Genomic DNA, 14,252 nt, shown 5'->3' on the forward strand with positions numbered 1-14,252 from the left:
GGCGGCCGCCCCGCGGAGCTATGGGGAGAGGGCCGGGGCGGTGCGGGGAGTGCGTCCTGCCGCCGGGCGGGATTTGTGGGTAACGGTCACATGTAGCTTTACGGCTGGCCCTGAGGTGGGGTTGCTGCTACCGACGGGTCGCAGTGCGAGGGAGAACAAATAAAGTGCAGAAGTGCTTCTAAACGCCTCGTTGTTCCTTGTCTGTTTTCACGGCCGGGGGGAGAGGCTGCAGCGGAGTCGGTTTGGTCAGCGGGTGTTGTTGGGGGGGATGGCGGCGAGACTGCCCGCGGCGCGGCGGGAGGCGGAGCGGCACCTCGGCGGGGACTCCCCCGGCCCTGTGCTGCAGCTGGTCCCGCACCGCTGCTGCCGGTGCCTTGGCGAGCGGTCCAGAGCTGACGGGCGGCCGCTTCATCCAGCTGCCGAAGTTGGGCTGCAGTAAATCGTGCACTGGGGCAGACGAACAGCTGGTAAAATAGTAAATTAAATTGAAAATAAGCTAACAGCGGCAGTGTGTATAATCATTTTGCCCAAGCTATTAAAAAATACAAACCCGGGATATCTGAATCTGCAAACTCCAAGGTTAGTTTTAAATACCTCATGGCTTTACCACCATGGAACTATCCATTTTAATATGATAATTTGATTAATTTACATATTTCCCTTTTACCAGTTAGTGGCTGTGAGTAAATAATGCACGATGTTCTTACAGTTGTGGGATGAAATAGTAGTGTGCACTCTGCTGCCAGTGTGTTTACACACTTCACGCTTTTCCCTTACATAACTGATGTTGCTGCTGTTTTTAAATAGGCCATACACAGGGCTGTTTCCTCCCTCCCATCTAATAGCCTGGTTTGGAATGTCAGATCTTGCATGGGAGCACTGTTAATTATTGCAAGTATGGAGAAATGTCCTGTCACAAGTCATCAGATACTAAAGAAATGATTATAGTTAAATTTGGGTTTGTTTCATTTAAATATAGCTATATGTAGTTTTAGTGGTATCTGTATGTAATACTGCAGTAAAATGCAAGAGTGCATGTTTGATCTTAGATTGATACTTACATGCTTTGTTTTACAAAACTAATTTATTTTTGAAACCACACTAAAAAACACCTTAAAGCTTCACAAGATACAGCACTGACAAGTTTATTTGGAAGACTGTTTCTAAGATATGTAACTAAGCCATGGTTCTTTAAAGAATGATGCATTTTTCCCCCCACCTTGGTATAGAGTTGAAAGAATCAATATTGAATTATTACCTTAGTTATTAATACACCAGGAAGCCAAGTTTCCTTTGCTGTAGTGAAACAAATCATATATGTAGTGGAAAAAGTAGCTATTACAGCTGATATTTGTCCTGTGTAGTAGTTACAAAAAATGCAGCTGTAGTAAAAACTCTGCTTGTATGTGTATGGCAAATAGCTGTCTTCTCTGTTTTTATAATACATTCTACAGAGGGCATGTGACGCCATCTCAGTTTTCAAAAACATTTAAAAAAAATAAAAATATATTAGTTGTCATGTATTTATAAAAGCAGAAGAGGAAAAACATAAATGAAGGTGGTGACCTTAGACCCTGTCCCTCCTAGGCCTAAACGGCTGTTGCCCGTGCCGCTGCTAGGATGCAGTGGCAGGTCACCAGTAGTGCTTCAGGTAGCACCCCCGAGCACAGAAGCGGGTTGTAAAGACCAAGCAGTTAAGATATTTCTGCCTCCTCTATTCTTCCCTTAACTGGCCAGTAGTGTTTCACTAGAACGGCAGCTGAAGCCCGTGGTGCGGAGCGCGCCCTCGAGCGCACGGGCGAGGTTCCGAGCAGGATGCCGGGGGAAGAGGTGGTTTTCGCAGGAGCCACGTTTCCCTCCGCCAGCACTTTGACAGACACCTTCTCCTCTCCCGGGGCGTCGGGCAGCGGATGCGGGTCCCGGGCAGCGGCCGCCGTGGGCGGCGGACGGGCGGGGTGCCTCGTCTCCGCTGCGCCGCTGGCCGGGGTGCTGAATCCCGCGGCCATCTTGGTGCCGGCGGGAGCCTGCGGCCCGGAGGTCCGGCCGGTCTGGGGCACGGCTGCGGGCTGCACTTGCGTCCTGTGCTCCGCTCGGGTGTGCTCGCGCCCTGCACTAGGGTCACGGAGGGAAGTGATGTCGCCAGAAGCCTTTGTGGAACCCGCGGTACCGCTCTGAAATTGAACGCCGGTAGTAAAACCAATGGCAGAAATACTGCAGTGTGCTCTTCTGCAGAAAGGGACCCTGACAGGAGAAAAGGGGGTTTTGTACACAACCTGTGAAGCGTAATGTTACCCATGTAAAATGGGAGTGCAGCCAAAGCCAACAACTAGACAGGGACTTGCTATTTGCTGTTTTTAACTACAGGTTGAGTTCATGAAAGGGCATTCTGAAAACTAGTATCAAAACAGCGTGTCATCCGTGAGAACAAAATAACCGTTCCTAGTAAAGGGGACGGCTCAAGAAAAAACAGTTACCCATGAGCAGCAGCACCAACACAAATGCCAGCTTTTTTCCCTTTCTTCCTCTCTCTAGGAAAAGCCAGTGAATTTGGAAAGATGTGTGCTCTAGGAAATTTTTTCTCCCTAAATTCACATCAATGTGCTTCAGCATCTCTACTACAATAAAAAGGAAAAAAAAAAAAAAGCTTTTTTTCACCACAGAGACAAGTGTTCATTTTCTGTAATTGCACCCTGGGTGTTGCAAATGCAGTTGCACAATAAAAAGCAAATATGCCACTCTGGATTGGTGTGTAGAGGCTAAAAAAAGACAAAACCAGCTTAGGGTGTTTCACATGGGAGGGTAACAATTTAAAAAAATATACAGAGATTTTAACATACTGCTTCTAAAAATAGAATAAATTGATATGCAGGGTCTTCGAATTAAAGGTCAGAGGTGACAAACTGGGACAAAGGTCACGCAGCTCATTTTCAAGCAATCAGTTTCTAGTTTTTTCATGGTTGAACAAAAGCTTAATTATACAGAAAAGCCAGGACTGTAATATTTAACTAGTCAACAGTAACAGAAATAGAGGTAGTTTTGCACAATTCCCTCTTTCCTTGAATGTGGATGTATTGTGAAATTATTTGTGCTACTGGTAGGTCTGTTTAAATCTGTTTAAATACATTTTTAAATTCAACATCTAATAATCTACACTCTGTATTTAGTATTTGTACTTGAGAACTAATAGAGAGTGTGTAGCCATCTTCTGCTTTTTCAGTGATCTCTGGAAATTAAAAAAAAGGGGGGAGCGTGTCTATCCTGATGGTCCATACTATGATTTCACAGAAAGTTAAACTGCAGGTCCATGCAGTTTCGCATTCATGCACATACTATTTCTAACAAAGTACCTTGCTTCCCCAAAATCCTACCTCCAGTCTGCAGCAGTGTGTGTGTCTCTGTGCAGCAATTACACAGACCTAAAAGCTGACTCTTTCACGAGTGTGTGTATGGGATTATCATTTTATTTTGTGCAGTGTAGTTTTCTTTCACTATATTCAGGGTTCTTAACATTTTGAAGGGATTGTTTCAATCTTTATATCAATAATAACACATTTACATTAACCCATGTTGTCATAAGTATTCTGAATGTATTTAAAATATATTCTATAGCTAACATTTGATACATATTTAGACTACACACAGTATTAGGATAATGCCCCCAAAAAGATTTGTGCATTCACTAGTATTTTTGTATTGCATAGTAGGGTTTTTCTTCCAGACACTGTGTCTCCTGTACCTACTTCAAATACTGATATGTGCACTGATTTTAAAAATATTTTAATTTTTAAGAGATTGTGAAATTTTGGTCATATATGACTGATGTTCCTCTGTATTTTTTTCTGTTTGAATGAATTACATATCTTCACTAAAGTTTATGAAAAAAAAAAGACCATTGCATTACTCTATTTGATTAGTTTTTTTAAGTAGTGATGTAGTCAAAAGGTGTAACATAAAGGACTGCTGTCTACTCCTTAGTTAAAATGAGAAAAATGTCATACCCCCTGTACTATTAGGGAAAAGTGAATATAGATGTTAATGAGTGTTTAATTGGTGTTATATGATTCTTTTACAGACACTCCATTGTTTTAATTTTATAACCTTTGTTTTGATTGTTTTAATCCACAATATTCATAGCAGTATTTGGTGAGCATGTTGCAAAATACAGGTGATTAAAAAAATCCATCTTTAACACAAATAATAAGTCAGTGATTTAAAAAAAAAAAAGACCCAAGCTAAGAAAGAACATTCTGTGTTTTGTAGGTAAATGGCATCTACAAATAAACCAAAAATTCTATGCAAAGGAAAGGTTATGTGAAAGATGTGTAAATTCCATGAAAACAAGTAGTAGCTTAATGTGAAACATCTCAGGAAAGAGGTCTGAGCAAACCATACTACAGTTGTTATAAAATCAAAAATCTATAGAAGATATATGTATTTTTAATAAAACTTGCTGTAGTGCCATCATTTTTGAGGGGATGATGTTAAAGTCTTAATTGGTTACAGTATTTTTATAAACAAAAGTTGGACATTTCACATTTGTTTACAGAACATATTTAATCTTGGTTTAATAATGGTTTTGCATTGAGGAAAAAGCATGTACAATTCTGGATTAAAAGTAGAACATCTCTACATTTAATGTGAATACACATAAAATTTAGTGTAATCAGGAGCAATGAGAAAAATTTCACTTTTCTTTAAACTAAAAACTTAAATACTGAATTTGCCTTTTGCCATTAACAAGTATCTTTTCAGGGCTTCATTTTTGTTTTGTTTGCAAATAGTTCTCAAGTGAGGAAATAAAATCTTACTATAGTTTCTCACAGAAATTACTAAAATCAGTGATCAAGCTCTGAAAAATATGCTGATCTAACTATGATGTAAGAATTGCAGCTTTTAAAGGCTTTTTCTTTACAAAATACTGAAACCAATTAATTTCAAAAATACAGGGAAAAAATGTCTGAAAACAAATGTAATAAGATCACAAGGTAGTTTTCTCATTGTTTCATTTCCTGTGTGGCAAATCAGTGGGTGGAATTTCAATGTACCCATGCTAACAGTAAACAAAATACTTTAAATACTAAGGAATTAGAAAAACAGTAGTAGTAGACGGTGGTGTCTTTTATTTTGAAATTGTGTATTTTAAAAAATTAATCTTTGGATTTTACAAAATACTGCTTAAAACATACTTATTTTACACTGCTTTTTATTAAATCATTACCAGAGTTGCTTAATATACATACATTCCAATGCAGACTATATGAAATTGCAGGTTATACCAAATGAAGTGCACCAAATATGAGAATTGTGTATACCTAATTTCAGCCCTTAAAACAAAAATAATTTTGTTCACCATGTTCCTTAAGTACATATTATTAAAGTTGGAATCTGAATAGTTTTAAATGCTAAAATAATTGTAAATAGTAATGTAATAGTAACATTTCACTTTTAAAGAGAAACTTTGATCCAATTTAAATAGCTAGCAGGCTTTCATTGACTCTGATTTTGATAACGTGGGGCTTATTACTCCCTTTCATCTTCCAAAAGAATCAGATTCATAACAATGGTGGAAGCATTTTACCTTTGTCTCTTCCTGTTCTCACTGTAGTCAAATGAAGGTCTCACATGCAGTTAAAAGGTGCATAACTGGATGTTTGATACTCAAGAATGTGTACTTTATTTCTAAAAAACTAGGGTTTGCTTAGCCCCTTTTTGGATCTCAGAAAAGCATACGTGCACTATTGCCCAGCTATTTTATTTACTTCAAACTAATTAACTCCTTCAGATGAATTACAAAAATGGGTGAAATTAGTAAAGAAAGATTGAGTTTTAATTTGCTATTTCTTCAATTAATTTTCTTGAATGAATATTTAAATGTTTTGGCATCTCACATACACATGCTTTTATCTTCACATGATAGAAAAATATTTTCATGGTATAAGAAAGGTATGGAAGAAAAGTAAAAAAAAAAGTATGGTACACTAAGAATAGCATTGTAAAAGCTTTTAATTCCTGCCCCCACCCTTGGATTATAGAAGGGCATTGACACCTGAGTGCACAATTTCAGGAAATTTTAATTTTCCTTCTTTATTCATTTCAAATTAACTACATTTTACTGAATGAAACGAAAAGGAAAAAATGAATCAAAACAATGAAAAAATCTCAGAAGGAAAGCCATTATTTACAACTGTATATTAAGGAATCCATGTAAATACTCTTAATTCAGAATATGAGACAACAATAATTTGTTATGTTTGAAATAAAAATACTATGTGCATAGTGCTTCTACCAGCAGTCAGGAACTGTAAACGAGAATAAAGCATTAGCTAGTTTTTACTCACTGGTTCACAAGATAGATGGCACAGTTTGTTAATTACAAAATGCATTTTCTCAGTTAATACATCTGACCAATGTGTGTGTATAAATTTAGAAAGCTGATGTTTTATGCTTGGGTTCTGAACACAGAGTTTTAAAATTTTGTATATACTTTCAACATTCATCTCGTTATGTCTTCACTACTGATAAGTAGAAGAGTTCCTTTAACATCAGAATGCTCTTCCCAATTCCCTTGCATCACTGTCATACCTGTTTGTTATAAAATAAATAGTTCTTCCACACTCTGATTTTACTTACAGAATTATTTCAAAAACTACTGCTGGCTTTACTCTGTGGAACCAGTCAGTCCCTGGCTGCCACTGAGAGTGAAAGAAACAGGTTAAATTTCTCAAAATTTTTTTTGGAGTAAAGCATATGACTTATTTAAATGGGGTAACTATGTATGTCTGCTTTACATTCATCCAAGCAAATTATGTTTCTGAATCTTTTTGGCAGCAGACTTGCTTAAGTGAATGCATTCAAAACAGTGTTTATCAAAGAGAATTATTTTCTTTGTAAATGGGTATTTTTACTTTCCACTGAAAAATAAGTTGTCAGAAATAACCTATATAAGCTGTTAACTGAATTACAGGATGTGCTACAGATTACTTTTGTTGGGTGTCTGTTGGTGGGTCTTTACTGATACTACTCTCTTCATTGTATTTCCTATCCTGCAGTAATTCCATGTGGTGTTCTGTTGCATTATTTTTTGTACTTACAGTTACAGTAGCCTTCCACATGCCACAAATACATAGTTAAAACGATTGCTTTCAAAGCAAGTCACTTTTTATGTAAAAACCTGTTACTCTCTAGTACATAAGTCCTAAAGAGTATTTATGTGGGTTGTTTGTTTTTGTTTGTTGTTGGGTTTTTTTGCAGTTCAAGTAAATTCCAAAATAGTTTCAAAACTTAAACACCAAAAAAACCTTTTCTGTTTTGTACAGCATAAGGAGGCATAGGAGGGTTCACCATGAGCTATTTTAGATCCCAAACCTGCTTCCATTTAAGTCAGGGACTGTTTACTTACAGCTTTTGGTAGGATGCAGTAAAATACAATCCAATTAGTTTCTCATTTAAACTACTTAAACTGGAATGTTCTTCTGACATCCCTTGTGCCAAGCTTTGTGTATTGTATGGGAAGCTGTTCATAATAACTTTATTAAAAAAAATTACATACATTTTCTATTTAATAATCTGATATGTTTATTTGTCACTCTCAAATATCTAATACTTACAAACATGTTACACAGTGCGATACTGGAAACTATTAACTTGAACTTGTGCTGTTTCTGTTATAATTTTTAAGAACCACAATTTTCCCCTTTGAGTCCTGACCTTGCTCCCCAAATACTTATTTTTAATCCCTTCATAAACTAAAGCAGACTACGTGCCAAAGCCAAGAACGTATCCTTTACTCTATGTTTGCATATTTCATTATGTTGCATAAATAATGCAAGTAAATCCGAAAGACACAAAAGGCACATAGCTACAGGTTGGCAGAACAAAGCAGCAGACACAAGAGAATGGGCTTCAGTGCTTGAAGGTGTAAAAGCAAAGCTAGGTTGAATACAATGCAAAAAAGTGCACACAATTCCAGTGGAAAACTTAAGTTATTACAGAAGAACTGGCAAGAAGAGCTTGCCAGTGTTGTTGCACTGAAAAGAAAGATTGTACCATCCCCTTTTCCAGTTCCTGGTGTTCAAAAGGATTCAGGATAACTGGCTGTAGGGGGAAATGAAGAGAAATTCAATTCTAATTTGTCTTTGACGATTCTTCTGGCTTTGTTCACTCCTAGTAGAATATCCTGGTTTTTTAGTAAGAGAGGAGGATAACTATCAGGATGTGCTCTTAAATTTAAAGAACTCATCTCAGTTTTCTTTAAAGGAGAATTTGATTTATATCTCAACAGGAGAATAATGCAATTCCTTGTTGATTTTGTGTGGGTTTTAATTAAAGTAGATTATTCAAAAGACAGTAGAGGGTGACAAGAGGAAAGGCTTGTAGCAGGTGAGTTTGTGCATGCTCCTATCTATTTATCTCTCATTGATTAACAGACTGGACAACCTAAGCAACAAGTCTGCTGCAAAACCAAGGTCTTTTCCTTCATGCCTCCTACCATCTGTGTCACTCATTTTGTGTGTGATATTCTTACTGGCATTATACAAAATTAGCCAGGTCTTGCTCAAAAGTACACTTTTCATGTAGCCTTGATCAAGTCACACATCTGTATTTTTATGACTGTTTTTGTTCAGATTGAGTCTTAGAATTTAGTATTATTACATATTATGCTCTGCAGTTTTATAACTGATGTAATTTAAGGCATTTCTCTAGTGATATAATAAATTAGCATTGAGTTACATGGAAGAATCCTGAAGAATCATTTGGGTTTATTTTTTAATCTCATACAAGGTATGACTGTTTGTTTTGTAAAATCTAAGTGTAGTAAAGACAGCTCACTAGTTCTTAGGTTACCTACTGCAATTAAATATTGATAAAGGAAACAAACAGCTTGCAATATCGTGCAAATCTGTGTTTTTCCCTTCTGCTGTCATTAACTGCATTTTCATAAGAGACTAATAAAAGAGGCAGTCCCCTTATGGATGCTGGGAGGTGGGGGGGGAGAATAAATCAGTGGCTGATTTTTATGTAATGCCTTGTTTATCTCATTGTGGTTCTGATGAGCTAGGTAAGACTCAAACAGTTAATAAGTTTACAGGTCACTTCACAGAGTCAATGCCCTGGCATTTTATGGCCTTCTAATGAGCCGTTAAACTGGAAAAGAGGTAATTAAATATGGTACTCTGGTACAATGTACACAGTACTGACTCCAGCTCTCTGATTTTAGGTTCCTCAGAAGACGATGAAGTCATTCAAGAAGGTCTCCTCAGGCTCAGGTCAGTCTTATAGCATCTTACCTGGCTGACTTTGTATGTATAAAACTGAGTTACTGCAGCATTTTTGTCCCACCGGCTCTAATGAATTATTCGGGAAGGGTGGGCGGGCATTGTACAAGCTTTAGAGTTCTTGCTTGACTCAGTTTCTGTAAGACAAATAAACAATTATATAAGGAAAGTTTATTTACAGTAACCCGCCATCAGATACCTGCTGTAAACCATAGGAACACACACGTCCGTCAGGACGCTGTTGGAGCACCACCACAACATGACATATGTATCGATGGCCATATACATCTCAGTCCCCGAGTAAAATTTTACGTCCTTGAGTTACTTTTATGCCTTTGCCAATTTACAGCGCCAGTGAGGCGTTACAGCCGCGCAGCCCCCCCGCCCCGATCGCGACCGTTTCCCTGAAGTTTAGCCCAGCCGACAGCGATGCTGGCCCAACCCTGCCCTGCGCTTCCCCGCCCGGGCATCGGCGTGACCGCCCGCCGCGGCGCATGCGCGAGGTGGCGCACAGGGGGCGCGGAGCTCCCCGCGGAGTAGCCGCTGCCTGCCCGAGGGAGGGGCGTTCACCCTGGGTATACGTACATGCCTTCCGTGCCCCGGCTCCCATATAATGGGACGCGCTCGCAGGGGCGGCACATAGCCCGGGCCTCACGTTTTACCTGTGTGTTGGGGTGGGAGAAGTTCCCCGTGCTACCGGCCGGGCGTGCGCCGGGCGCCTGGGCGAGGAAGATGCGCGCTCTGCTAGAACACGCACACCGGGAACCGACCCGCCCGCTTGTCCTCCTGTGCCTACATGGCGGGAGGCGAAGCGGTGATCGAGCCGTTGGCCGCCAGCGCGGTTACTTCGTGCGACCTGTCCCCTTGGCAAAGGCCGGTTTCCGCTGAAGTTTTAGCCCTGTCAGACGGGCTCCCGCGACGACTAGTTAGAGCCTCCTTAAATCCGCCGGGGAAGCGGTCGCTATCAGTTGCAAATCCACAGCTGAGAGACTGTTAATGTACGTGAGACCACACTCTATAGCTGAGCTCTCGGAGTGGTGCCTCCCGCGTTCTCCTGCCCCCGGATCCAGCGCGGGGTTAGAACTGTTTCCAGTATATTACAAATTCCCCTGGCCGGCCGCCGGCATTGCCAGCAGGGATCTGCGGGAGGCAGGGTAGACCGCTCAAGAGGGCTGCGCGGCACTGACAGCCGCCGCGTTCCATCTCCACAGAGTATCGGCAAAGCGCGTCTTTGAAACCACGCTTTGGCCGTCAATTAAAGTAGCGGCGCCGGTAAACCGCGTCGGGATCCCTCAGCGAGGGCAGCCCTGTCTCCCTGAAGGGACCTGCGCTGCGCCTCCTCAGGGGTAACGGCTGAGGCGCGCGGGGGCAGCCGTTGGTGGTGGTGGGGGGGGTGTCCCAATGGCTCCAGTCGGCGGGCGGTGTGTGTGTGAGTGAGAGAGGGGCGCCCGCTGCGCCTTAGCACGGTGATTCCCGAAAAGAGCCGTCGGGCGGGACGGGGCGGTGCGAAGGCACAGTTACAACACCGGTAACTTCATACTCCGCAGATGCACATCGAGCAAATCCCGTCCCTAGCCATAGGAAGGGCACAGCTGGGTCGGAACTGTTTCGTTTGAAAATACCTTCAAATAATCCTGCGGGAATAATACGGAGGGTAAAAAGCGTGAAACAGGGAAAAGGGGAGAACCGGGCGGTGGCAGGGCATGACCGACCCTGCTCCCCGAAATGCGCGGGATGGCGCGTCGTCACATTCCCCGCATTTTATGACGTGTCGCGCAACGGAACGAGGGCGAAGCCCCGCGCTGGGGGGGGGGGGTCGCGGGAACGGAGCCGGCCCGGTTGGTGCCCGGCTTTCACCCTTCTCGGCGCCCCAGCGGGCAAGGAGAGATCGGAAGCGGCCTCCCCGCGCCGGGGCGACCTGAGCCCTCGAGCCGGGCGCTTCGCGGCGGCGGAAAGGGAAGGCGGCTTTGGCGCCCAAACTGTAGGTGAGAGGGTTTTGGCGGGAACGCTGAGCAGACACCCCTGTCCTGAGGAAGCAGCCGGAAAGTCCACTTGGCCTCCCTCCCGCCCTCCCTCCGCCTTGGGAAGAGCCCATTTAGATAGAAAACGTGTAGGAAGCACGACGGGCTTCCCATGCGGTCAAACGTCAGCGGGAGCGGTGCGCGCCGGCCGCGCGGTCCTGCGTGGAGCTCCCGCGGTGTAACGCCACCAACCGAAGGAGGGGTAGCTGGGGGGAGGCAGAGTGGCCCCAGCGGCTTTCCTGCGCGTCCTGCCTGCCCGCCGGCGAGAAACAGTGTCTGTGCTTTGAAATGGGAAGTCGGGGCAGCACCCCGAGCTCTGCTTTCAAGTGTAAAACACGCGTTTTGTTTCAAATGCAGGCGGGTCGGTCGTTTGGTTGGCTCCCCCGCCCCCTCCCGTTTTGTTTTCTATAGAAGTGGGGTTTTTTTGCTTTTTTTTGTTTTCTTTTGTTTTGGGAAACAGAAGAAACTAGAGTTAAGGCTTAGAAGTTTTAGGAAGGTGTCAGGAAATTTAACACCACTAGGTTTGGTTACATCGTTTCAAGTGAGTCTTTACCTTGCATTTAGAAAGACAAGATTCCAGTTGCCTATAATTGTCTTCACCAAAATTAGCATCTCTTTAGATAAAAGATAGAAATATCTTTTTTAATATGTGAACTATTAACCATTAAACTATTTTTTTCAAGAGCTGGCTTGTTCTGTAGGGTTTTTCCCAGTCTTTATCCTCTTGGCTACTCCCCACCCCCCCGCCCCCCGATCCTTTGCAAATGAATTTTGGAAAAGGGTGTTAGTGGGTTGGGTTCTTTTTTCCTTTTTTTTTTTTTTTTTTTTCTTCCCGAAGAGTTCCCAGCTGGCAACAGCTCTCTACCTTCCACAAAACTTGAAAGGCTGATGTCCCTTGCAGGAAATGAATGAGTCGATAACATCTGACACCAGTGACCAGTCCAGTGACCCCAACCTTAATTCCACTAATACTGGAGGCCTGAAAATCTCAGTAAAGACCCATTGCAAATCTCCCCTACGGCCCCCCATTTTACAAAATCTGTATTTATTTTGCAATGTAAGAAATACTTTGCAACAAATATCTTTACATTCATTTGTGTACACAGTTTGTAGTCTTATATTTATTCATCTAAGAACATACAATACTGAATTTTGTTTCAACATAAATTTGCTCACAAGACATTTAGTCCAATTAATAAACTTATACAACTCGTTTGTATCTGCTTAACTCGTTTGTATCTGCTTAACCACTATTCTTGCCTCTAAGGAATTTATATACCAAATGTCGGTAAAATAACTCAATCTGAGAAAAAAAAACCAAAACACAACAAAACTAACCCGAAGACTTTTTAAACGGTATAAACCAGAATGCTTTCTGTCTTTTGGAAGGGAAGGGGCAGAGAGAGCTTGTGTTTTATAAACGTGCCATTCTGCTACAAGAAATGCACCCTTGGGCACTTCAAATAAGTGGTGTAAACTTTTTTTTTCCCCATTATTATTTATTTTTTTCCGGTAACCTTTATTTGTTGTTCATAGCTGAGTTTTCACGCGTGTTAAAATCTCGTGCATTTATTATATATTAGATATCGTCCCGGTCATAAGATCCAAGCATATAAAATTACTGGTGATTTAATATTGTAAAATAATCGCTATTGTCGAGGGGGGGAGGGAGGTTACAAGCAAAAAGAAGTGGTGTGTTGCACGAATTGTTAAGGCAGGTCGGTGTAGGAAGTCGACCTCCACTGTTGAAATAACCTATAGGAAATTTACGGTTGAAGACTGCAAAGGAATTTCAGGATTTAAAGCTTCTGCTCCACTTGCCAGGCTGGTCATATTCCTACGCTTTTGCCCACTCTTTTCTTCCTAGCAAACAGGCTGAGCACCTGGGTGTTTCACACAGGAGTGAGGGGCTGGCAGGGGAATTTACGCTTTCCCGAAAGGCAACAAAAGGAGTAAACAGGCCCTGGGGGGCCAAGGCGTCCCCCCTGTAATTGGGCAGACTGATGGACGCCACTTCCCAAACAACAGCAAGTGCCTTGCAAATGTATAACCCCCTTGTGCTCTGGTTCTTCGCGGATCCGTTTGGGCTTTGGCTTTTGTTTGTGTGTGTCCTTGGGATAAGAGAGTGCCGGGGTAGGGGGGGTAGGGAGAAATTTTAATAAGAAAGAATTGAGCCCAGGTTTTAACAAGGTTTGGACAACCTTTAAAGGTTATACTATACGGGATGTAAAGTGAGGTTACATGCGAGGAGGTGGCGGTGAGGACAGAAGAGGCAAATGTGATGTTTCCATGCCTTCATCCGTACCTTTACACCTAAGGAGATAGGGAAAATGAAAAATAAAACGGAATCTCACCTAATTAGGACTTGGTTGGGTTGGTTTTGGTTTTTTCTTTGTTTGCCCTTTTTTTTTACGTTTCTGAAAATACTTTTTAAAACAAGCGTTTAGTCGAAGAGCAGCACCAGCGAGGGCGTGCTAGGGGCCGGCACCCGGTACTGGGGCGAGCCGAGGGGCAGCGCCGTAGTAACGGGGGCGGTTACCAAGCCCGTTCCATGGCACACGCTTCTTATCAGAGTTGGATCCCCCCTCCCATTGGCAGTGAAGACTTAAACCAGCAATCCCCAGTCAGCACTATTCTCCCCTCTTTGTCTTCTTCCTTCATTTTCTTTTCTTCGCCTTCCTCCTCTCCAGCAAATCATTTTCTATCAGTCCTCCTCTCCTCCTCCTCTTCCTCTCCTCTCTCCTCATCGCTGCTGATAGAGGTTCACTCCAATACTAGGCTTGAAAACTGGGTTCTTATTTAGGAAGTCATTAATCACATCCCCTCCCCCGGAAAGAGATGGCGGAGAAACCTGTGAAGTACAATTCCTCGCCCCATCCCCCTCCAGAAATGGCTTGAAACGCCAAACCTCTGCGCGTTCTGGGCCATATTAAGGTGATTCCGGCTTTCCGGCGTG

The 14,252-nt window shown here is 42.4% G+C and overlaps 1 protein-coding gene across 1 annotated transcript in view; it reads left to right on the forward strand.

Moving 5' to 3' along the window:
• Positions 1–9,232: 9,232 nt before the first annotated feature.
• The window catches only part of LIN28B (lin-28 homolog B), an 86,391-nt gene continuing 81,371 nt past the window's right edge, over positions 9,233–14,252 (forward strand). Inside the window, exon 1 of the mRNA XM_013130491.2 lies at positions 9,233–9,266. Within this exon, the coding sequence (XP_012985945.1) occupies positions 9,233–9,266 (34 nt within the window). The remainder of the gene's footprint in view (positions 9,267–14,252) is intronic.

This window comes from Melopsittacus undulatus, chromosome 3 (assembly GCF_012275295.1).
Source record: "Melopsittacus undulatus isolate bMelUnd1 chromosome 3, bMelUnd1.mat.Z, whole genome shotgun sequence".
Lineage (NCBI taxonomy): Eukaryota > Metazoa > Chordata > Aves > Psittaciformes > Psittaculidae > Melopsittacus > Melopsittacus undulatus.